This window comes from Mauremys mutica, chromosome 2 (assembly GCF_020497125.1).
Source record: "Mauremys mutica isolate MM-2020 ecotype Southern chromosome 2, ASM2049712v1, whole genome shotgun sequence".
In the NCBI taxonomy this organism is placed as follows: Eukaryota; Metazoa; Chordata; order Testudines; family Geoemydidae; genus Mauremys; species Mauremys mutica.
The window spans coordinates 79,104,826-79,129,780 of NC_059073.1; the positions used below are offsets into that span (position 1 = coordinate 79,104,826).

Below are 24,955 nucleotides of genomic sequence, written 5' to 3' on the forward strand. Positions count from 1 at the left end.
TATGTTGCCCCTCTTCTAGCTGCGTGCAACAATAGAGAAAAAGTACTATCGTCTTTTAGAACAGTCTTCAGAGGTCTCCATGAATGCTCCCTTATCGTTCTTATAGGAACCCAAGAAAAGGCACTACAGGCAGCAAGTAAGCACCTTTCACACTCATATTGTCTTGGCAGGATCGGTCAGGGATATTGTCTTATGGCTGAGATTCTTTTTGACCTTCTGAATCAATATTACGTGGCATCTTTCTTTAAGGAAAAAGTTAAACTTCTTGGCTGCAAGACAAAATGTTGAGTGTTTCTCAGGTGATAAAGGGCAATACTGGGAAAATTATTGAGCAGATCCCTTCTGAGTGCCAGTGCACACAGAGAAAAACTCTCCTGCATGCCAATAGTCACTGCAGTCCACATGTCTAAAGGTAGAAAATTTTCCGTTCAAATTTCCATCTGACATAAAGTGTTATTTGAGAGGCATAATTTGGCTTTGTCTGAAAGATAAAGCTGTGACAATGTAACTCTGTATGTTTTGTAGATCTCATTTTACTTTTCATTAAAACTTTGGATGAAATGGTTAAAAATTAGTTGGCAATACTTGCTGAGAGGTACTAATGTAAAATATTGGTCAACGAGGGTTAATAATACTTTCGTACTTCAAAGGAGGGGAGTAAGGATGAATACAACAGTGATAAGGGCCCTTTAAGTAGATATAAAATGTCCTCTAACATTTCATTACTCCCAGAGAGTTTAAATTTCATCCAAACACTTTTATGAATAATTAACCAAGGAATCAGTTATTTCAATTGCTTCACCACCAGGATATTTCATAGCTTAACTCTGGGTTTTGTTTACTCAAGATAATAGATTCTTTATCTCACAGCTAAATTATGGGGATTATAAAAGGCCAAGAGAGCACACTGCACAAGAAAATATCTATTTCTCAGCTACTTTTTCCAGATCAGACACTGTCTATGTAGTACAGTCTCTAGTGCCACCCTACCATTCCTATGAAGCAGCTTTCCCTTGTAAGTTTCAAGCAACATATATATTTTAAAATGAGATCATTGATTTTAAGGGTAATAAAATTATACTACAAATTTATTCCAATAATTAAAGAAAAAATGCTAAAACAACTAGGACTATATGTGTGTGTATATATATACACACACACACACACACACACACACACACACACAGAGCAAAATTCCACCTTGCTGAGCTTCACTAACTGTACTATCGATCGATAGCAGTTCAAAAATCCTGCATCATATATATTGAACACCAACAGTTAACGAATATGTATACTTATACACCCCCTCACCCTCTGCCATCACTATAGTACCTTAATGTCAAGATGTGTGTAGCACTTTAATGGTGAGGTCAAGGGATAAAATCCCAGCCCTATTAAAGGCAATAGCAGTTTTGCCATTGACTTCAGTGGGGCCCAGATTTCACCAAAGGAGTCCAAATGTAATGAGGGTAACACAGCCAGAGAAGGTTCTTGAAGAAGGGCAGGATATGATGATCTTCCAGTCATAGAAGCAGGTGAAGCAGTTGATTTTTGAATGGCTTGAAGAAGGAAGGCAACAAGATCAGAGTGAGTAGGTTGTAGTAGCCAACAAGAGAAATAAACAGGGCCTAGATCTGAGTTTTTGCAAAGGAAACAGAAAGAGGGATAGGTTGTGGAGATGTTGGACAGGGATAACCAGAAGGATTTAGTGACAATGTTAGTACTGTGGAAGAAAAAGACAGCAGCATGGATAAGACAGCTATTGATGACACCAAAGTTGTGAGTCTAAAAACCAAGGAGTAGAATAGACATCCCAGTATTGACAGATAAAGGACATTTGAGGAGGAAAGATGTCAGCTCCTGACGTGCTAAGTGTGAGCTCTCTTTGAACACGTGGTAGTAAACTAATACAAAGTATTTAAAGATGTCTGCCATCTGAACACAGTATATTCAAGCTTCTTGCATTGCTAAGTGCACACTCCTAATTTGCTGTATTAGAGTCGATTTCCTGTTACATTTGTGAAATATGATGTACTTGGTCAACATTGGCCAGAAAACTAAATCATTGAACAATCATTTGGATTATAGCTCCTGACATTGATATTTCATCAACATAATTGTGTTATAAAGACTAACAAAACCAGACATCTTGTATTATCTTTTAAAGACAGAATGAGACATCTTGAATGAAGATACATGTGTATGTGGTCCCAGATTCAGAGTTAACAAGTGGCTGAACACTGACCATATGTTTCTATTAATCTAGATTTGTAAATTCTTCCCACAGTATAATTAGATACACAAAGATCTATCAGAATCAAAATGTCAAATCTAGTAGATGTTCTGCTTGCATTGGAGTTTGCAGAGATTATATAAAATGCTGACTAAAATATCTCTCATTCAAAAGAGTAGCAGAAGTGGTAGGCAAATCACATACTCTGTACTGAAGGTAATTACCAGAAAAACTCTCTGAACTTTGTGAATGAGAGATCCTTGGGTGAAATGCAATATAGAAGTGGCAAATATCTTTATTTGATTATACAGAACTTTGATTCAATTTGTGAGCCACCAGTCTTTCAATACTATTTAGCTCTGAATATCTGCTTTTCTGCACTTCAGACAAGTGTGCATTTGTTATGTAAAGTCAATAAACTTTAACAGAAAATGGAGTAAGTTAATAATTACCCATAAAACTCTGGAAGAAAAAAAAATCCCTCAAAGATAGAATTTTGGCTAGATATTGTCCTTGTGAATTTCTGAAAGTTAGTTATATCAGCAGTCCTTTTTAATCCAATTTCTGATTGCCTAAACCAATGTGAGAAACAAGTTACTTTTTAAATTAAAAGTAAATGAGCTTTTCATAGCATTTGCCACAAGATCCTGTACAACGATTGTTGACAAACCGATGACTAGCTGCAAATCAGAATAATATAGACACACATACTACGCATCAGGATCTTCTGTGTTATCATCCTGTTACTTCAAGTCTTTGTGCCTTAATTTCCCTAGCTGTAAACTGGGAGGTAATGCCCAGTTCAGCAGGTGTTGTGATGAAAAGTTGATGTTTGTAAAGTGTGCTGAAAATGTAAAACTGCTATATGGCTATGAGTCAAAGCCCATGAAAGTCAATATGCAGCATTCTGGTGCCTTCAGCAGGCTCTGGATCAGTGCTAAGTAATATTAACAACAACAAGGTAGAGTGGGATTTTCAAAAGCATCTGAGTAGGACACACAGCTCCTATTGAGTTCCACTGAGACTTGGGCACTGGCCACCTTTCATCTCCTTTGAAAAACCCAGCGCTCATTACTATAAACTGAAAGAATTAAAAAAACAACAAAAAAACAGGTTAATAAAAAGTCACTATTTTTGTTCTGAGTGGCTGTATTTTAAACTAAATAAATAATTAAAAAGACAGTATCAGCATCTTCCTTTATTTGAAGTTCCATAAAAATATAGAAATCACTGCAAAAAAGGCCACATATAAAACCAGCATAAATCCATTTCCTCTACATGTAGGAAAAAAAAGCACAGTTATCCATTTAAAATTCATGCTTGGAATGAACTACAAGTCTATGCCATATACATTAAAAACTAAAACCAGAGAGATAGACCCCAATTCAGCAAGTACTTAAACATGTGCCAAATTTAAGCACATGAGTATTTTCACTGACTTATATGGAACTATTCATGTGCTTAAATTAGGTACATGCTTGCATACCCCGTGCTGAAAAAAGACCATAGTTCTCATTTTCATATTTCCCCCTATTTAAATATAATACAAGTTTCTGTTTTAAATTGCTTTCTTCACACTTAGTATTTTTCCCCATTTCAAACATATCTTTGTTTAAAAAAATTTCAGGCAGAAAATAATATGGCAATACACAGCAATGCAATTGGATAAAATTTGATTAGAAATGGAGTGAAACTGAAAGTAATCATCAGAACCACTGAAGTCCTGTCTCTGCAGTCGAAGGCCCCAGTCCCTCACATACTTATACATCTGCTTCACTTAAACAGTCCCATATCTTTCATGTGCACAATTAAACGGTAATTAACAACCCTTGTTATATTTTTACTGTGTCATAACTGTTCCAAAAAGCATTAAGGTGACTTCTCCTATTCATAGCACCTTCCAGCTTAGATTTTAAACAAAATTCACTTGGGTTTTCCCAAATTTCATAAAAATAAATATTTACATTCTGATATATACATACTACATTACTTTCCCCTCCTTTTTCTGAGTAAATGTGTTTCCCTTTTCCCCACAGTTAAATATCAAGAAAAAAAATGAAACGACTAACTGAAAGTTCTGTAAAAATTGTAGTGAGCTCCCTCATTTCTCATCAAATATAAGCAAGGCCTCAGTCATGAAGCAGTAAAGTCACAGGAATTTTAGCACTGACTTCAGTGGAAATAGGATCTGGCTCTTGATGTCAAATTTTAACCTGCACCTCCAGTTTTGTGACTGTAATTTTACAACATGATTTAGGTCACTTACCTGACTGTATCTGCAAATCAGGTCCTATAGATGTCTAAGTGATCTCAAATATGCCTGAATCTCTGGCCCTACATCTCTGCTCACAGTGGTGGACAGAAGAGGGAGAACTATGTTTGCTTCATGTGTTATTTAATGACCAATAAAAGTAAGCAAAAATATGGAAGATTAAAATGCTTATGTGCATTACATCAAAGCTGGTACAATATGTCAAAAAGTAACTGACTTTCTTCAGTATTCAGTGGTCTGCAGACAGCTCAGCTTCTTGCTACTTACTCTCCAAACTATGTGCCAATGTGCAAGCATTGCTTTGAATGACAGGAAATGCTGATTTCACAGCTTCTGGTTATCACTCCTGTGAGTTCCATAAGCAGCATTTCTGGGAACATAACAATTTTGGCTGCTTGGCTTCTCAGCAGGACCGTGCCCCTCTATTTTACTTTTATTTTGGCTTACGGTATGGCACATTTATTTTGGCACAGTGTGGAAAGAGACAGAAGATCTTCACAGGCAAGATCTGCAAATTATTCAGGAGTCTTGAGGAAATATTGCAACACAAATTCTCATATATAGAAGGCACATTTTTCTTGGTGCCTAGACTGGAATCAGTGCAGGAAAAAATTCCTTTTAATTTTATTAGGTAAGCATTAAACCATAACTATAACCAAAATTCACAGAGAAGAACATAAGAACAGCCATACTGGGCCAGACCAAAGGTCCATCTAGCCCAGTATCCTGTCTTCCAACAGTGGCCTATGCCAGGTGCCCCAGAGGGAATGAACAGAACAGGTCATCACCAAGTGATCCATCCCATCACCCATTCCCAGCTTCTGGCAAACAGAGGCTAGGGACACCATCCCTGCCCAATGGAAATTAATTTTTCAAGGTAACATGTTAAACAGTTTTATCTTTTTCAAGTTTAGTTATTTTCAAGGCTATGATATTAAAATGTTCCTTAAAAAGGTAAATATGTAACGGAAAGATGGGGCAGAAATCAAAATTCAGATTAGATGTCGAAAGATCTGGTCCTCCTATGTGAGGTGAACATGTGTCGAACACCGTCAAACCTACTTCTCTTTGGGGTGCATTCCCAGGAACAGGTTTTCCTAGCTCTGAGGCAGTGTGCACCTCACAGCTAGAGATCATTATCTGACTCACATTATTTATGAAATTCTGACAAATTCTTCCATTTGTAAATCTCTGGAGCCTGGGATATTGCATATACAGACAGCTCCCCATCTCTGTGGAGAAAAGTTGTTTCTGGCCCTTTTAGATGAGAGGGAATGAAATTGATGACTAAGGTCCAGAGCTCCTTGCAAGACACGTTAGAACATAGGAGACAAACAGTTCATAGGAATTTAGTTTAACATTTTTTGTTGGTCATTACAATTTTTTCACGACTTTTCTGGCTTTCTAATTATATCGTTTTCTGCATGTGGGTGATGGGTTTAGTCTTCACCGGCATTATCTTACACGTGATGAACTATACAGTAGTAGAAGGAAAAAACAAGGAAACGTCCCTATTCATTGTCCATCTTGAAAGCATTGCTATAAAACACTGTAAAATCAGCTGCTTTTTCCCCTGGTCATATTTCTTATTTACAGAAACTACTGTAAGAAAATTCATGCCATTTTTAAAAGCACAGGAAAGTTGAGATCTTGAGATACTAAAAAGTTGCCAGTGTTGCTGGTAGAGATATAAATGATGCCTAGCCGAGCTGTCTGAGGGATATATATTTTATGAGCGAGTATACTGTACAGTGCTGTATTTTCTGATATTTGAAGACTTACTTATGGTAGAAGAATCCTCCAAACCTAAGCCTGTTTGGTTAGAGAGGGGGTCTGTGATTAGTATACGCTCCTGCCTTCCAGATCCAGAAATGGTGGTCTGCCCTCTTATGCTTTGCATCCCTAAAACCTCAGCCGGAGTTGTGTAACTAGCCTGCAGCCCTGAGGTGGGTGTAACCACTCTTTCAGTTATCACCACATTCTGCCTTTCTGATAAATTGGGAATGCTTAGCGAGGTCTTTAGATCTGAACTAGGTACAAGCAGCCTCTCCCTCTCCCTCACAACAACATACTGTGAATCAGGGAAGTCATGAACTTTTAAGACTCCAGGCATAGTGTCATCTGACCTAATCAGCCTTTCGGTTACCCTAACATTATGTCCATTTGGCAAGTCAGAGATTTCTAACATGTCCTGCAAACCAGAAGCTGGGGCGAGCACTCTTTCTGTTACAAGGAACTGCGGATCAAGAACACCTGTTGTGGGTCGCACCGTGGGGCCAGCAACAGAGGATGTTTCTGTCACTATAACATTGCTGTTAGCCAAGGGATCAACAATAGGCCTAGCTTGTTGCAGGCCAGGCCTAGATGCATAGGATGTTTCAGTGACCACCTCCCGTGTCACAGTTTCTGAACCTATGCCATTTACTCTATGCACAGGCTCAGGTGGTTGGAAGCTGGTGCCTAAAGAATAGGTATGTTCTGAACTGAAAGCATTTTGCTGATCTAAGAACTGTGGCAATGCATCATTAAGACACAAACCTGACTCATTCATGGCTGGACTAGCATTCCTGTCTTTCAACACATGGGAACTACGCTGGCTGACTTCCACTTTTGCATGTTTGCCCAGACAGATATCTGCTAGGGTCTTAAATTTATCTCCTAAATCATCCAGAAAATGGTCATCCAAGTCATCTTCAATAAAGCTGCAGCAGCCAATGGAACCATGTGAGGAGCCTGCTTCTTCCTCACAGTAAAGCAAGAGACAGTCTTTTGCTAGATTAGCTTCATCTTCGTCAGCAAAAGTATCAGCTTTCTAAAATAGAGGAAACAAAAGCAAACAAACTGTTTAACAAATGTTGTTTCAAAACTTTAAAGGGTCATTACCAACTTTTAAAAAAAACAACTGCATTTTTGTTGGAACATTTTTTACTCACTATTGTTATAAGTAACATCTAAGGCCACGTATAAACTATGAGCTAGGGGTGTGATTGCCCTGCTAACATATACATATTTGCTCTAGCTCTCAGTGTTCTAGGAGGAGTATAAATCGCAGTGTAGCCATGGTTGCATAGGTAGTGACAGCAGAGTCACAAGCTGTACTGATTACAAACCCGCCTGAAACTGGTGGGTTTATACTTGCCTCCATTGCTGCTACCCAGGCAATCCCAGCTATGCTGCTATTTATTTTCATCTGACCTTAGGGAGAGCTAGTACAAGTATGTATGCATGAGCAGGGGAATCATAGCCCTATCTTGTACTACAGACTTACCCTCAACATACTATAACTGAAAGCCAACAGAAAAAAAGAAGATTTCTGTCTTTCAGTTTGTGTAGATGGCAGCAGTTGGTGTCAGTTAGTTTGCTGATTCCTTTTTGTATGTGAATATTTCACACAGCAACTGATGGTGTAGAGAAAAAAAAATGCAAAGCAAATAGGAAAATTTGACTAAATCCCCTAAAATTATCAGCAAGATTCAGAGACTGTAGCTAACACCAGTTTGCACTCATTAGGGAGTGATTTAAAATTGACAGTGCCCTTAAAAATATTTCACTTTTTTTGGAGCAAATCACTATTTTTACAATGGTGTCCATTTATGCTCTTCCTTCCCTCATCTCCCCAAAAATGTATCCCTTCATTCTTTTGGAGATGGGTTAGAAAACTTAATTGGTGCTTTTCATCAATAATTTCTATGATGTATTCAAATAATTCAGTTCATACAAGGTGTAATAGCTGGAACTGGAAAACAGTGCATTCTGTTTTAAATGTGTAGCATTTGTGTAACACTAAAGCCCTGATCCTGCGAAGACTTAATGTGTGTAACTTTACTCATGGCAATCATCCTATTGAAGTCAAAATAAAGCTAGGCACGTGGTTATGTCTTTTGCCGGATTGGGCCTAAGGAAAACATGGCAGATTGTGAAGACAAATTTTCTTTTAAAACAAATTTTATATCATAAACAATCCTGATAAAATAGTTTTAGGTTTGAAATAGAATTAATGGCCTTTAACAACTTGTTTCCACAAGATTTACTTATTTTTAAAAAAATAACATTCATATATTGATATTCTCAAGCAGGACTCTTACCTCATTGAAGTAGTCTCTCAAAAATTCTTCATCTATGCCCACTTCAGGTCCTGTCATCATAGCCCGTCCAGCTCCTATCATCATGGTCCCTCCAGCTCTCATTGTCATGGCCCCACCGGCTGCCATGGCCCCCCCAGCTGCCATGGCCCCGCCAGCTGCCATGGCCCCGCCAGCTGCCATGGCTCCATATTTTGCACCAGACAGAAGATGTCTTTGTTCTTCCCATCTCCCATTGCTCATGTTAGCATTACCATAGCGTCCTTCGATATGGGACTGAGAACTGCCTCCTCCTGTAGCAGCTGCCTCTGCACCCATTGCTGCTGCTGCTCCACTGCGCACATTTGCTGCTGAGTTGTCCAACGCAGTGGGAGCGATGAGGGTTAGCATTGCCTAAAACAACAATTAAAATACAACATGAAATGTGCTCTGTGCTGCACGTGGAATTCTCTAAGCAGTTGGGCTGAGTGGAGTCCAAGAGGGAGGTGGTTGGCATGATTGTTTGATTTGGTGTTAGACACGCTGTTACAAAGGGCAAAGTGTGCCCTGGAAAACGGTGCAGCCTTTATGATTGTGTAGCCAAGGAAGCTCACAAATGCCATTTTAGGGTGACATTGTATCATCCCCTGTTAAAACCAATGAGAGGGCAAGTAAGAAAAATCAGGATACTCCAGTGAGATCACCTGGCAAAATTTTTCCAAATGCTCCTTTCAGTGAGAAAGGTATATGATCTCATGCCGCATGCTAAACCCTCAGATCCTAGAGCTTCTGCAGAGTCTGCTGGCCCTTCTGTGATGCTGCTTGCCCTTCTTCTCTCTTATGGCAGCTTGGCCACATTGCCACTTTCTCTTTCACCAGCAGCTTTTCTAAGGGGAATGCAGGCTCTAAGGAAAAGCTAGTGCCCCACTGATTCCACTTGGATATTTACCAGAGTCAGGAGAGAGGATGCCAATGTTAGTAATTACTCACCCATCCTGCACAGACCCCACCTGAGCCTCAGCCTTATGCAGTAGACACACTAGGGCTTTGTGGGGCAGACAGCATGCCAAGTATTCACTATTCTCCTCAGTTTCTCCTCCTTGCAGCCATTTCTGATCTAGTTAAATCATATTTGCTCTCCTACATACCTCACTGAAAGGGAGCATTGGGCACTTACTTGGGATACAGCCCTCAGACTTTAAATTAAGAGGCTATGAAGCTTTCCATTCCACCATTTTTCTGCTGAATTAATACACCCACTGATTGGAATTGACAGTTCTTCCCTTGTGAATGCAAATATTTAAACTCTTTGGTGGTTCAGGTACTGGACGCACCAGCATTTCTCCCACACTCCCCTTCCTCACTTTCCACTCAGAAAAATAGTATCATCATGGCAGATGTAGCAATTTCCTGCAATACATAAATTTAAATCCTCCATGGGTGTCATTGTGGGCCCAGGACTGTATGTAATTCCATGGGATAGGCTGATCACAGCTCTTCCAGGAATAAAGAACAGTGAGGGATGATTCGGCAAATTCACTCAGGTTGTAACACCTCCCTAGAAGTACCAACATCTGCAAAGGCTCAAATATACTGGTTCAAACTGGATTCCCCAAAAGCCAACAAAGAAAGGGCTTTTGAATAAATAGCCTGAGTTTACACTCTCAGGACCTTCTTTCTGGTCCAGCAAACAGACATGACCTTTGTCCAAGGTGGTCAGGTAGGAGGGAGAGGGTGCCCAATCATTGTGGAAGGATTTGAAGGAGTGACTTTTACCAGAGCTATTACCAGAGGTGAAAGTAAGCTGGTCCGGTCCGGTCCGGTGTACCGGCAAGAGCCAGTACGCTGTGCTGGACCGCACTGGCTTCCACGGCGGGGATTTAATGGGCTCAGAGCTCCCCGTGGCTGCAGGCAGCCCAAAGCCCTTTGAATCCCGGCGGCGGCTGGATTTAAAGGGCTTGGGGCTCCCTTCAGTGGCAGGAGCTCTGGGACCTTTAAATCCCTGCCCCAGCCCCGCAAAGCTTGGGGTTCCCCCCGGCAGCTGGAGCCCTGGGCCCTTTAATTTGCCCCTGAGCCCCGGGGAGGGCTCCCAGTCACCTCTTCAGCTGGGAGCCCCTGGTTGATTTAAAGGCCCTGGGTCTCCCAGCCACAGCTGGTGCCCCAGGGCCTTTAAATCTTGATAGGCCACGCCTCTTCTGGATGAGGCCACGCCCCCTCAGGACTCCAGCAGTACCGGTAAGTCCTGTAAATTATTTTCACCCCTGGCTACTGCTGGAGTTATTGGGGAGAGGGGATGGTGAACTCTGGTAAACTTATTAGTAAAAACAATAAAAGAACCTGGAATGTTTTCACCTTAAGAACACACGTGCATGCTTAGGAAAAGCTTGTGGTAACTTATAACTGGGCCATTGCAACTGGTCATAGCCTTTGGGGAGAAAGCAAAAGATGGACACAATCTTGTTAGGCAGTCTGGCTTGCTGGAGAACTCACAGTGTAGGCAGGGAACTACGCAACTTGGAAAAAAAAACTCTGTTAGGAGGGAGGGAAGGAGACACAGGTCTCCACCCAGGAGATGTGATGGATGGGGAGCCACTAGCCCAAGAGCAGGTGCCATTGATGGACCATGAGGAGGAAATACAGGTGCAATTGTCATGAACTGTGAGAATCACTATTTGCTTGATTATTTCACTCTTCTTTTCCTTTGGAATTTAGACAATTTGCTTGATATTTCTAGAATGGTGTATGGAATTTAGCCACACATTTTTTAATTAATTAATTTTAACGTGTGGCTAAATCTCCTGCACTGCTTTGAAATCTCAACCCACAATCTAAAACTGACACCAAGTGAGAAATTGAAATAGTTAAAAAAAAACAAAGATGATATTGGGCTAAGGTACACTTGCCTTGTCTTCAGGTGCTGCCCCTTCACTGTTCCATTTATGTAACATCTCTTCATTACTGTCAGGTATTGCTGTGAATCCTTTAGCACCTGATCCACAATCGCAAAACAGCAGTAAGAGTGGCACAACTGTAGGAAAACACAATGCATCATTCAGTGTCTGATAACTAGAGCTCAAATCATGTTTAGGTAACATCTGGACTATGTGAGCATGCACACAGGGTAGGTGCAAGTTTTCTAGAAATTCAGGAATATAATGCAGAGTTTATTTAGTTATGGTCAATAGATAATGAATGTGTACTATGGCTTTGATTTTGCAAATACTCATGCATGTGCTTAACTATGTATATATAAGTAGTCCAACTAAAGTCACCACCATGCCACACTGAGCCAAAAATACCATTAAGTCCACCTCCTCGTTTGTTTGTTTTTTGGGCTATAAATAGCTGACTCACTATACACAACATCTTGCCACTCCCAAAGTAGAGGATTACACCCCAGTTGGCCTGTGTTTTCAGCTGGTTACTGGAGTAAGGAAACAGAGTTGACACTCTGAAGATGGGCCAGAGTAGTGGAGAGGGGCAGCCATGGTGACATTATCTGAAGGGAATGGGAAGGGCATGGTGGTGATTCATTGGACCATAAGAGGAGCCCTAAGAAAAATCAGAAGGATTTCTCAATGCTTTATCATCTGTCCTTTAGTATTGCATAAGCAAATGTTAACTGTTTGTTTAAAAGCCACTGGAAAGACTGAAACAGTTTCCTGTTGCCACATACTAGTTCTATTACTTCCAGGGTGAAATCCTGGCCCCATTGAAAGTCAATGGGAATGGTGCCATTGACTCCAGTGGACTCAGGATTTCACCCACAAAAGTATACTTAGATTATAAACCCCTTGGGGTAGGGACCATTTCTTCTTTGGTATCTTGTATTGCATAGAACATGCAGTGCTTAAGCAATAACATAAAATGGTTACTTACGTAGCAACAATAAAATTGCTAAGATAATTAGTGCAATTGCTCCAGCTCCTAGCCCAACTGAAGAGCCGCTCAGTCTGTTTTGGCAGGAACCCCCATTCACACATGTGCAAACAGTCAGTGTAAGGATCTGCTTTTCAGCACAGCTTAAACCTTGCATATCTTTCACTAAAATTTGAACTTGATTTGTGCTGGGCTTTACATCTTGTGGTAGTAACAGCTGCATGCTTGTTGCTTTGTAGGGACAGGATATGGGTAAAGGAAAAACATAATCAGTGAAACGAGAACTGGGTAGAGAGAAAGTTAGAAATCACTGTCTCTTACTGAAGAAAAACAAAAAAGAATTCTACCAATGCAATAGAATTGACTTTAATACACAACCAATTGCTATTTTCATCATATAGTTCACACTCTGGCAAAATATAACCAATGTTTATTTCTAATTTCTATAGACTGTGGAAAAGCCTTGTTAAAAGTTGAATTGTCTGTATGAACCCCCAAAATACCATTTGTCTTTGTAACAAGTTACAGTTGTCTAGTCCTCTCCCACTTTCAGAAGGTAAGAAGGGCCCTGACATAATGGAAACACTGCAATTGTGCTGAGAAGGTGGAAGCAGGTTCCTAGGAGTATCCCTATAGGTATAATGAAGAACAGCTCTGCAACATGTCTGTGTGCACTGATTTTTTGAAGTGAGTACGGGAATCAAAGGATTCTCCCTCATTCCCTGATTACGTGAGCGCACAAGTGCTTGGAGGATTTCCCCCCAGCCAGGCCCTCATGGAGATCGTGTATTATTTGGGCTGGGCACTGCGGGGCTGATTCTAGATAATACGGACATGTTTAACAGACCATCCAAAACAATGTAGCTGCCACTATCTGGGCTGCAGCAACTGTGAAGGCTGTAAATGCTAGTTAGGCAGCAAGCAAGCTAATCTGTTCTGGAGAGGTGTTCCTCTGCTGTGGCAGCCCTCTGGCAAAGCTTTGTAATGGTGAATTATAGAGCTGCCTAGGAAGTGGAGGATCAGCAGCTGAGCAAAAGAGCTTTGATTTACTTGGAGCACTTCTAAGTACCTGCACAGGTATTTGGGTGTGGCAGTGTGCAGTGGGAGGCTGCCTTGCTCATCACATTGTGATGTGGTTAAAGAAAATAGACTGTGAATGGGGGAGCAACTGCCTCACCCAAATCCAAGTACAGACATGACTTCATATTGCAAATATATTCTTGCAGAGTAGGACTCCCCACCCAGGAGGACATTGTTGTGAGGGCTCTCTTCCTTCTCCTAAAGTACTGGAGTATCTTGGACAACTCATTAAGGATCTAGTTGATGTGCAGGGTGCATGGCAGTTTCCTATTTCTCCATAGCTCAGCTCCTGAACTGAACTGCCATTCAGGAATGTGACCCCTGCAGCTGACTGCAGCTATATGGCTGCAAATTCAGTCACGCAGAGAGGAACATCTGTCACCTGAATGCTGTAGGGACAGGGGGAGAGAAGGGGTCTTAGTCCCAACATCATTCGCAAGAGCCCAATTACAATACACAGGTGGTCAGGTTACAACTCCAAATACATAATTCTGTATTCTATGGCCATTAGAAATGAAGCGGGGAGGAGACAAACTTCAAACTCTTGATGCTTCTCCTGGTGTGGCACAGCAGATGTGCACATCCTTTTTGGCTGGATCAAGCCCTAAGATTCTGATCTGACCCGAGTTAACAAAATGTGACATAAATGCAGAACTGCAAAGAACTGAAAATGATTTTACAAAAATGTTTATTATACATCAGAATTGATTCTCTCTTACCATTTGTGTCTCCAATTACCCATTTCTTTGCCATCCCTTCAGGCTCATCAATGACAGTAAAAGTGAAGGGAGCACTATTTGGATAAGCATCTTGATCTTTAGCTGTAAAACTGAAGAACTTTGCATCTGAACACACCGTCTGTACTGGAGTCACAATGATTGGACAATTATCATTGACATCTGTAACCTGAATTACAATGGTACCAGTGGCTGTTTTCTTAGAATAATCTGCAAATATAAACATGAAAGTTTAAATTCTTTTGTGTGTGCAAAAAATTTTGCTTTTAAAAAAAATATTTCATACTTTTTCCAGGATTATAAAAAGCAGTAATATGAATTTGGATCCAATCCTGCTTCTATTGAAGCCAAAGGTAGTTTTGCCTTTGATTTTAATGGGGTCAAGATTTAACTCTTAATATTTACAGAAATATCTGTAAGGTTATACTTTCTGAATATAATACATTTTAAAAACTAAGTAAAACAGAATTATAGTTCAAAAGTACCATTACAAACAACAAATGAGAAAGACCATGTATTTGAGAGTTCTTTTTACATTGGATTCAAACAGCATAGGACTATTGAGATTTTTCAAATCTTCTACTCATATTACTGAGAGATTTCAACAGTTCCATTTTGACAAGCAGTATTTCAATTAAATACTGTTCTGGACACAAACATTTCTTGCAATGTAGTCCTCTCAATAAATGGGTAATAGCCTCTAAGCAAAAAGAGTTTAGGATTAAGAGACTGATTCAAAAACAAAACAACCAACCAACCAGACTAAAAACCAAATTCTACACTGTCAACAAAGCCTTTAGGTCAGATTCTGAGATGCAGATGAATGTATGAATGCAGCCCAGTAGGCATGCCTCCGCTATCTTTAAGCTAGTGGGCACAGGTAACAGTGTTAGTGAGGATGTGGTGGCATGAGCTTTAGCATGGGCTAGTCTCCCAAAAAGAAGCCTGCCTGGTTAGGTACTTCTGTTGCTGGCCTGAGCTCAGTGATTTGAGCATTGGCCTGCTAAACCCAGGGTTGTGAGCTCAATCTGTGAGGGGGCCACTTAGGGATCTGGGGCAAAATCAGTACTTGGTCCTGCTAGTGAAGGCGGGGGGGGGCTGGACTTGATGACCCTTCAGGGTCCCTTCCAGTTCTATGAGATAGGTATATCTCCATATATTATTATTTATATTCATACTGCCGTATCTTCACTGCTATTGTTATCTGTGCTCGCAGGTATGGCCTACCTGTGCTACAATCATGCTATCGTTTGTGGTTAGCCACACCTTTCAGAGGCACAGCACATAACTTGCAGCCCAGTGGGAGGAAGTGTTATTTGGCTTTAAGCCACTTCTATACTTCAGCCCCCAGCATAATTTAAACAGTCTTGGGGAACTGTCTGTGTTATGGCAACCTGTCCCTGGCTGTCTACAGGTGTAGAATCTTTGCAGTGGTATGTGCTGGGGCCCCACCCCCACCTCAGGCCAGTACTTGCAAGGGGGGTTTCCACAGTTTTTGTGCCAGGAGAATTCTCCCCAGTTGGAACTGTGACTTTCTGAGCTTCTTTTCGCTGCTCCTAGCTTTTACCTAGCATACAGGATCAGAGTGGGGTGGGAATCTCACGCTTTAATCTAATCATCTTGCAGAACAGCTACAAAAAGGAAACAATCAAAATTTTGAAATAAAACAATGTACAGAATTTAGAAACCTTTTTATATTTATATGTGGTTTTAAAAATGACAGCAAAAACTTCTTCCAGATACATTTCCAGAATGCATAAGGACTTCAAAACGAACAAGGAAGTGACCATAATATACATAGACATTGCAGCCAAAGAAGCCCTGCCTGCTTATGCTAGAGAACTTGACTTTTACACTGTTAAGCTGTATAGTCTAATCCTTATGTTGGTGAGCACTTGCTTTCATTTTGATGAGAGTGCTCATCAACAGAAGGCTGTAATATTTAGCCCTAAATGGGTACTGATCAGATGGTAAGACTGCTCTCTTGCAGTGCAACGTTAGGTTCAGGCCTCAGCAATAGAAAATGGTTTCAGAGTAGCAGCCGTGTTAGTCTGTATCCGCAAAAAGAACAGGAGTACTTGTGGCACCTTAAAGACTAACAAATTTATTTTAGCATGAGCTTTCGTGAGCTACAGCTCACTTCTTCGGATGCATAGAAAGGCTTATGAATGCATATGACATGAAACCTAATGCCTCACAACTTACCGTTAGTTATGGCCAGAATGGTGGCAGTGTAGGTACCATTAATTACATAAGATGACTCATAATCAGGTATTTTTATTAGCCTGATTTCAGCTGTAGTAGAATCGATCATGATCCAATTATCTTTATCATTTTTTTTTACATATCTGTTAGAAATTAAAAAAAAAATCAAATTATAATGAGCAAGACAACCATGGGGGCTGAAGCTGAAGCTGCTTTGCACGCATACACACATCAAATATTTGCTCTTCACCAAATCTCCATTTTCATGGGATTTCTACAGGTTTCATCCTAAAGCTCAGTCCACTGTCTGAAACCAAAAGTGGCATGCATTGGTATACTTGTAGATTTACTAAATGGATGCATCAATATAGACTGTTTCTGTAGGGAGATGCACTTTTCATCATATGAACTAACACAAACGCAAATAATTTAAAAAATAAAAAGTCATACATTCTATATAAAACCCTAAAGAATACCCATCCCATTTATATGGTAATAATTAGACACGTCTATCAAACAGCATGACTATGAAATAATGTCAAGCTAGTGTTTGTTTGATACAAAGATTTAATGTGACATTCTTTAAATGGCAATGTTGCTAATTAATAAAAAGATGATGCTTACGTGATATGTTCTGCTACTTTTGAAGTGTCTTCATCATAGGCTTGATATCTCCCAATAATCTGGTTTATCGTCATAGTCTCCTTTGTCTTAATCACCATTGTGTGGGGTTTGAATACAGGGCCCTCTAGCACATTTTTCACCTTAATTGTGACTGGAACTGGTTTTACTTTGTAGGTATTACTAATTGATTTGTGAAATGCTGCTTTATTTGTAACGACAACACTCAAGCTCATGCTTTGCATTTCCTCATAATTGATCTCCTGCAACAAGCACACACACACACAAAAACTGAAACGTCACTCAAAAAATAAACACAGAATTTGACATCCAAATAACGTTTAAACATTCAATCTTTAAAAACATTTTCTTTGCTGGAAAAAAAAAAAGGAATGGATTAAGGCTAGCTAAAGGTGCCTGACTGACAGTACCAGAAAAAATAAGTGTTATTTAAACTTGTCAAGTCTTCTTTTAATATATAATGTTGTGTATATCAAATAGTATACAGCATAAGGATACAATATCTTGTCATTTATATGGATAAATTCAAAGTAATAGCTTCAGGTTGCTGACATTGGAGAGAACACTATCTTCTGGCCTTGGGGATGGACTCTCACTCCATGCGTCACAATTGGAAAAAGGAGGTAGAATGCATCAGTTCCATACTAGCTGTTGTATATTCTAGCTTTTGCCCTCTAAGCATTATCATATTTAGCACTGAAAGTGCTTTTCATCTGTAGGGCTTAAATCACTTTATAAACGTAGTTAAGCATTGTTACGCACAAAATTAAAGAAACGGAAATCAAAGCACAGAGATATAAGACCTGATATGCTGAGAGTTACTGAGCATCCTCAACTCATGTTGACTTTAGGGGAAACTGAGGATGCTCAGCAGCCTGCAAAATCAGGCTCTAAATGATTTACCTGATGTCACACACAGAATCAATGGCAGAGTCAAGAATGGGACCCAGGTCTCCTAAACTGAAGGGAAACATGCTTTCCTTTGTTTTTATATTATGTACATACTCAGTACATCTAGGTAAAATATAGAAATGGAGGAGTGTTCCACCTGTAAATTATTTGCTGTTCACATGCTGGTAAAATGTAAATAGTTTTAGTTAAAATTAATATCCTATGTAATTTATTCTAATATTTTCAAAAGTCTCGTTATGATTTAAAAAAAAAAAAAAAAGGACTTGACAGTATACACTTACCTTTACAAGAGTCAAAACTCCTTCATTTGTTCGAGCATCTGTCTCTATACGGAAATAACCCCCTTCATTCCCAGAAGCAATTGTAAAGTTTGCCAGCCAATTATCAGAGAATTTTTCATCTTTGTCAGATACTTGCAGTCGCATAATTTCCACATTTGCTCTGTTTTCCTCGACACTGCCTTCATACTGCAATCAAACAATAGACCTTTTAAGAAAATGTTAAGTCTACTGTATTTCATTATAGCAAAATGAGTCCTTTGTGTGCCATGTGATAGTAAATTACCTGTTATTACCAGACATAGGAACACACAGAGACTGTTAACAAACAAACATACTTACTGTCTGCCTTTCAAGAACAGGAATATTGTCATTGACATCCAAAATCTGGATTTTTACAGTAGAGGTTGTAGCTAGTCCAGTTTTGTCTCCATCTCTGTCTCTTGCTTCTACAGTGAAAGTGTAGCTACTTTGTTCCTGTGTCACATTCAAAAATAAGTGTTTAAATCTATACAGAAACCAATTACAAAATTATATAAAACATTTTTTGCTCTGGTACATTATCTCTATTTTTTCTTTGATATGGAATGGCCGACTATAGCAGTATGTTTAATTAATTTTAAATTCCATTCATCATAGAGTTATTCCACCAGAGTCCTGAGCTCAGGAACGCATTTAGCATTTTCCCAAATAACCTAGTAAATGGAGGGTGGAAAGAATTTGAGAAACATAAAAGAAACAAGAGTTTCTCCAGCACAAAGGGCTTTGGGAATTTTATCATTGTTTAATTTGGGCTAGAAAATGGTCACTCCATAGCCGGAGGAAAGGGAAAGTTATAGTGAATACTATATATGATAAAATAATTATTGTTACATTATTACACACAGATTACAGACATAATTAGTACAGATTTATACTAATAGTTTAGTTATTTCCCTCTGGGCATGTGCACTGCTGCCTCATTCTAGGCACCCAGGTGCCTGCCTCCCCCTATGCCCCAGTGTGATCCACAGATGAAGGGAAATACATATGTTCTTCCACCTGAATTGTACGTGGGGCCCAATCCAGTAGGCGTGCTGAAAGCCTGCTTAACGCCGCACAAAACAGATGGGGGAAGGAAAAGAGAAGGACCTCCTTTATAACCATTAGCCCAGTGGTTAGGATACTCATCCAGGATGTGGGAGGCCCTCCATTCAAGCCCCCTTCTGCCTGATGAGGTGAAGGGAATTGAACAGGGGTGTCCCACCTCTCAGGGGAGCACTCTAATCACTGGCCTATGGAATATTCTGATGTGGGGCTTCCTCAAAATGGAATTTCAATAAGAGAGATTAAATAATTGAATAATTAAATATTAAATGAGCCAGAGAGAATTAGAATCACGTTATAGCCTAGTGATTAGGGCATTTAAGAGACGTGGCAGATCCCTGTTCAAATCCCTTCTCCTCATCAGGCAGTGGGGGGACTTGACTGAGGGGTCTCTCACAGCCCGAGTGAGTACTCTAACCCAGGGGTCGGCAACCTACGGCATGCGAGCCGATTTTGAGCGTCACGCAGCTGCCTGCCGCCGTCCCCCAGCCTAACTCAGCCCCCCACCCACTGCTCTTCCCTGCGGGGGCAGGAGGCAGAAGCTCGGTTCTGTGGCAGCCAAGCTTCCCCCCTCTCCCGCTTCTTCTGGTGCTTTCTTGCCCCGCCCCCTCTCCTTCCCTGAGCCAATCAGTTGATGGCCCTTGTGGGGTGTGTGTGTGGGGGGTGGGGGGGGAAGGAGCGGCAGCGTGCACACAACCCCATACAGGATGCAGAGAGAGGTTGGGACGGAGCCTGGGGGAAGGCGGTGGAACAGGGCATATCCCTTCCAGCCCCCTGCCATGAGCTGCTCAGGGCAGGGGACTGGGAGCACCCCCACGAGCCGAGCACCCCAGCCCTCTGCCCTGACACCCCCACACTCAGCCTTCTGCCCTGCACCCCCCATACCTCTGCCCTGCCCCCCCAGACACTCAGCATTCTGCCCTGCACCCCCACACCCCCAGCCCTCTGCCCTGACCCCCCCCAGACACTCAGCATTCTGCCCTGCACCCCCACACCCCCCAGCCCTCTGCCCTGACCCCCCCACACACTCCGCATTCTGCTCTGCACCCCCCATGCTCCCAAGCCCTCTGCCCTGACCCCCCCCCACATACTTAGCATTCTGCCCTACACCCCCCACACTCCCAGCCCTCTGTCCTGACCCCTGAACCCCCGCAAGTCTGGGGTCCTGGCTGCAGGCTCTGCTCAGCCCACTGCCGGCCTAGGCGAACAGAACGCCAGGCTGGCAGCGAGCTGAGCAAGCTGGCGGCGTAAGATCAACATTTTAATTTAATTTTAAATGACGCTTCTTAAACATTTTAAAACCTTGTTTACTTTACATACAATAGTTTAGTTATATAATATAGACTTACAGAAAGAGACCTTCTAAAATGTTAAAATGTATTACCGGCATGCGAGACCTTAAATTAGAGTGAATAAATGAAGACTCGGCACACCACTTCTGAAAGGTTGCCGACCCCTGCTCTAACCACTGGGTTAAAGGTTATACGGGAGGTGCCCATACCCATGACTTAGGCAGTTGAATGCCAATCTGCTCCTGGTTTGTGAATCACAAGCAGAGCTAGATACCTCTCTACAGTCTGGACTTGGGTACTGAACTCGGAGAGGGGAGGGGCTTAGCATCTTATATTGGCTAGCTTAAATGGCTGCCCACTTCCCATGCTGGCTTTACGGACCACAATCTAAGATTCCTCTCTCTCCCTATTTGTGTAGGAGTCTAGACACTTAACTCAGCTTTGTGCATCTCAGTGCTGTCCCTGTGATTTTCTAGGTGCCTAAAAATTAGGCACCGTGATGCTCAGCATCACAATACCTACGTCCATTTTATGGATCTGGGCCCAAGCAACTGCAGGGCAGCTTTCACACAACTGTACCATGCTGTACTTACTATGTTTTTGTAATAAGAACATGTTCACTGTGAAAGAGAGTGCAAATGGCTAGTACACTCACGCTTTCTATCACCCGTGGAGGGCATGTGGAGTTGCAGACTGGGTGACAAAAACATTTCCTGTGGTGTAGGTGGTAATGTCACGCTGTCAGTATCAATTCCCAATACCACCCAGGACTACTACTACCAACTGACCCTCCATCACCCCGTCAATGTATCCTGAAAGATGAACCGAGGGGCTGAATTTCACAGGTCCTCCATCCCTCACAGCTGAAGAACCCCCTGTTGACACTCCCGCCAAGTAACAATAAGCACCCTCTGTAACTGCTGAAAACATTCCAACAGGTGTATCCCCTTAATGACAAACTTTCCTGCCATATCCACCCACTACCAGAATGCTAATGTGGATGTTATGAGAGTGCTCTATAAAGACAACAGGTTTGTATACATGTAGATAACTAATGGAAGGAGCACCATCTATTGGCCAATAAGAATATGTAGTATTACATACAAGTTAGTAGGTTCACAGAATATCAGGGTTGGAAGGGACCTCAGGAGGTCATCTAGTCCAACCCCCTGCTCAAAGCAGGACCAATTCCCAACTAAGTCATCCCAGCCAGGGCTTTGTCAAGCTGACCTTAAAAATCTCTAAGGAAGGAGATACCACCACCTCCCTAGGTAATACATTCCAGTGCTTCACCACCCTCCTAGTGAAAAAAGTTTTTCCTAATATCCAACCTAAACCTCCCACACTGCAACTTAAGACCATTACTCCTTGTTCTGTCATCTGCTACCACTGAGAACAGTCTAGATCCATCCTCTTTGGAACCCCCTTTCAGGTAGTTGAAAGCAGCTATCAAATCCCCCCTTATTCTTCTCTTCTCTTCTGCAGACTAAACAATCCCAGTTCCCTCAGCCTCTCCTCATAAGTCATGTGCTCCAGCCCCCTAATCATTTTTGTCACCCTCTGCTGGACTCTTTCCAATTATTCCACATCCTTCTTGTAGCGTAGGGCCCAAAACTGTACACAGTACTCCAGCTGAGGCCTCACCAATGTCGAATAGAGGGGAATGATCACATCCCTCAATCTGATGGCAATGCCCCTACTTATACAGCCCAAAATGCTATTAGCCTTGTTGGCAACAAGGGCACACTGTTGGCTCATATCCAGCTTCTCGTCCACTGTAACCTTTAGGTCCTTTTCTGCAGAACTGCTGCCCAGCCATTCGGTCCTTAGAATAAAGTTGTTGCTAACACTTAACACGCAGCTTTTAACAGTGGGTTACAGAAGTCTGCCTCTGGCAATCCATGTCTTAATTTTCAATATAAACCCATAAACTCTAGGGCCAGCTATATGTATCAGCAGTCTTACAGAATCAGATCGTGATGCTAGCAGTTTGCTCACATGATGGAATAAGGAGACCTCCTTGTTTCCCCCCTGTGATTGCTACTCATACTGTGGACAACAATGGAGTGGGGACAGACAAGCTGTCACTGGGCCAATACTCCCCTCCTGTGCAGTAGAGGACAACTGGATGAGCAGCGCCTTAACTCTGATCCCCTCAAAATGCACCAGCCAGCACAGCTGAGCAGACAGAAAGGGAAAAAGCTGATCTAGGAAAAGGGCTATGCCTTCACTTCCAGGAGGGCCATAGAGATGGAGGTTGTGGGTCAGAAGATCTATGTATCCAGTCCTCATCTAGTGAGCAGAATGAAGCAGCAGTGAGGGAGGGAAGAGGGCTGATATAGTGTCGTTAAAACTCTGGGAAAGAGGCTATAGAAGAGTGTAGTTTACCTCTCTGTCAAGATATAACGTTGCTGTTACAACCTCACCGGTGTTTTTTTTAATACTGAATGAAGATGGCTGATTTTGAAGAATCTTGAAAGCAATTTTGGAATTTATATTATTCGGCTCATCTGCATCAGTTGCATTTATCCTCATCACAAGTGTACCTGAGAATTAAAAATAACAATAATAATAAAAAAAAAAAAGATAGATTTACATTGCCCTTGTTCATGTATTGGCAAGTATCATTTATAGAATACACAATGGAGAGTTTTCAGAACCACTTAACTGTTTTGTGTTGTACTTCTAATTACTGCTTTTATTAAGAGTTGGAGAAATGTCTTATTTTTTAACACTTTCAACCAATATGTCATCAGATAGCGTGTACAAGCAAACAAATGCACATCATGGATATACATACTAAAACAGGGGCGGGCAAACTTTTTGGCCTGAGGGCCACATCGGGTTTCCCTGCCCTCTGACCACCCCGACCCCTATCCACATCCCCACCCCCTGACCACATCCCCGAACTCCTCTGCCCTCTATCCACCCCTCTCCCCCTTACTGAACAGCACAGAGCACCAGTGGCTGGTGGCATTACAGCCGCGCCACCCAGAGCACTGGGTCAGGCCGCGGCTCTGCAACTGTGCTGCCTGGCCGCCCAAAGCATTGTGCTGGTGGCACGGCGCGCTGAGGCTGCAGGGGTGGGGGGACAGCAGGGGCTGGGCCAGGGGTAGCCTCCCAGGCCAGGAGCTCAGCGGCTGGGCATGAGGGTCTCATGAGCCAGATGTGGCCCGCGGGCCACAGTTTGCCCACCTCTATACTAAAACCTCAGTAGATCAGAAAAGACAAATGGCCTAATATGGGTGATCTTTAACTAAAAGTTTAAAAAAAAAATGATAGAAACTGCACGGGTATAATTTAATACAAACAGAAAATGGAGACAAAAATATTCTTTTAAATTATCTGCCCTATTTCCCATGCCTGACTCTCTAAAATGGGTTGCCTGTTGAAAACAGTCCTTTGACCATTATGAATGTGTGCCACTGCCCTCTGATGGCTACGGTCAGAACTACTCATTTATATATCATAGGCAATATACTGCTAGCACATAATGGAAAGTCTCTTTTAGCTCAAGTGACAGGAGTCTGTGCTTTTGAAGAAGGCGGATCTTAGTTCTGGGGTCTCCAGTTAGCCACTTAAATCTATATCTAATTTTGCCTGAACCCTACCTGATTTTCCAAGCTGATCACTAAACAGCTCCCATTTGAATTGAGGGAGCTCAGCACCTCACAAGAGCAGACCCTCAATAACCTCTTCCTTATGATCACCATCAGGCTGAAATGCCTACAGGGTAAAGGATTTATCAAGCTGTTTTCCCAAAACACTCTTTTCTTAACTACTGACAACAGATGTTTTCACCTCCCAGAAGCCTGATCTGAAACCACTGAAGTCAACAGACAGATTGTAATTGACTTCAATGGGCTTTGGATGAGGCCAGCACTTGGTAGGGGTGAAATATTCCTCTCTAACCCGCAGTTAAATATGCAAGTGAATATACTTTGCCTAATGAACTGAAATGGGAATGAGGGTATGTGATCCATTCCTGAACGCTGAACTGGAATGGGGCTGCAATCCCTGCACACTCCTTATAGGGTTTTGTGATCACTGGATATGGGTAATGTCAGACTCAGTGACCATTTACCTACTTGCCCAGCTGTATATGCTGGGCTATGCAATGCTCATGAAGAGTCCAGCTGCAGCATCACAGGGGTGAGTGGAGTTCCCCTGCTTACCTGCTCTGCAGCCACCCTCCCAAATCACCATTTGAATATCCTGAGGCCTTCGCACAGCCCACATTTTCATGTGTCAGTTTGATCCTAGCAAAATTGTTCCTAA

General features: G+C 41.7%; 1 protein-coding gene across 1 annotated transcript in view; it reads right to left on the bottom strand.

Moving 5' to 3' along the window:
- Positions 1-3,416: 3,416 nt before the first annotated feature.
- Positions 3,417-24,955, bottom strand: part of DSG2 (desmoglein 2) — a 48,189-nt gene continuing 26,650 nt past the window's right edge. Inside the window, exons 6-15 of the mRNA XM_045005322.1 lie at positions 23,066-23,223; positions 18,642-18,776; positions 18,303-18,488; positions 17,092-17,351; positions 16,468-16,610; positions 14,245-14,472; positions 12,446-12,676; positions 11,470-11,594; positions 8,591-8,980; positions 3,417-7,317 (exon numbers count right to left, since the gene is read on the bottom strand). Of these exons, the coding sequence (XP_044861257.1) occupies positions 6,235-7,317; positions 8,591-8,980; positions 11,470-11,594; positions 12,446-12,676; positions 14,245-14,472; positions 16,468-16,610; positions 17,092-17,351; positions 18,303-18,488; positions 18,642-18,776; positions 23,066-23,223 (2,939 nt within the window). The 3' untranslated portion in view covers positions 3,417-6,234. The remainder of the gene's footprint in view (positions 7,318-8,590; positions 8,981-11,469; positions 11,595-12,445; positions 12,677-14,244; positions 14,473-16,467; positions 16,611-17,091; positions 17,352-18,302; positions 18,489-18,641; positions 18,777-23,065; positions 23,224-24,955) is intronic.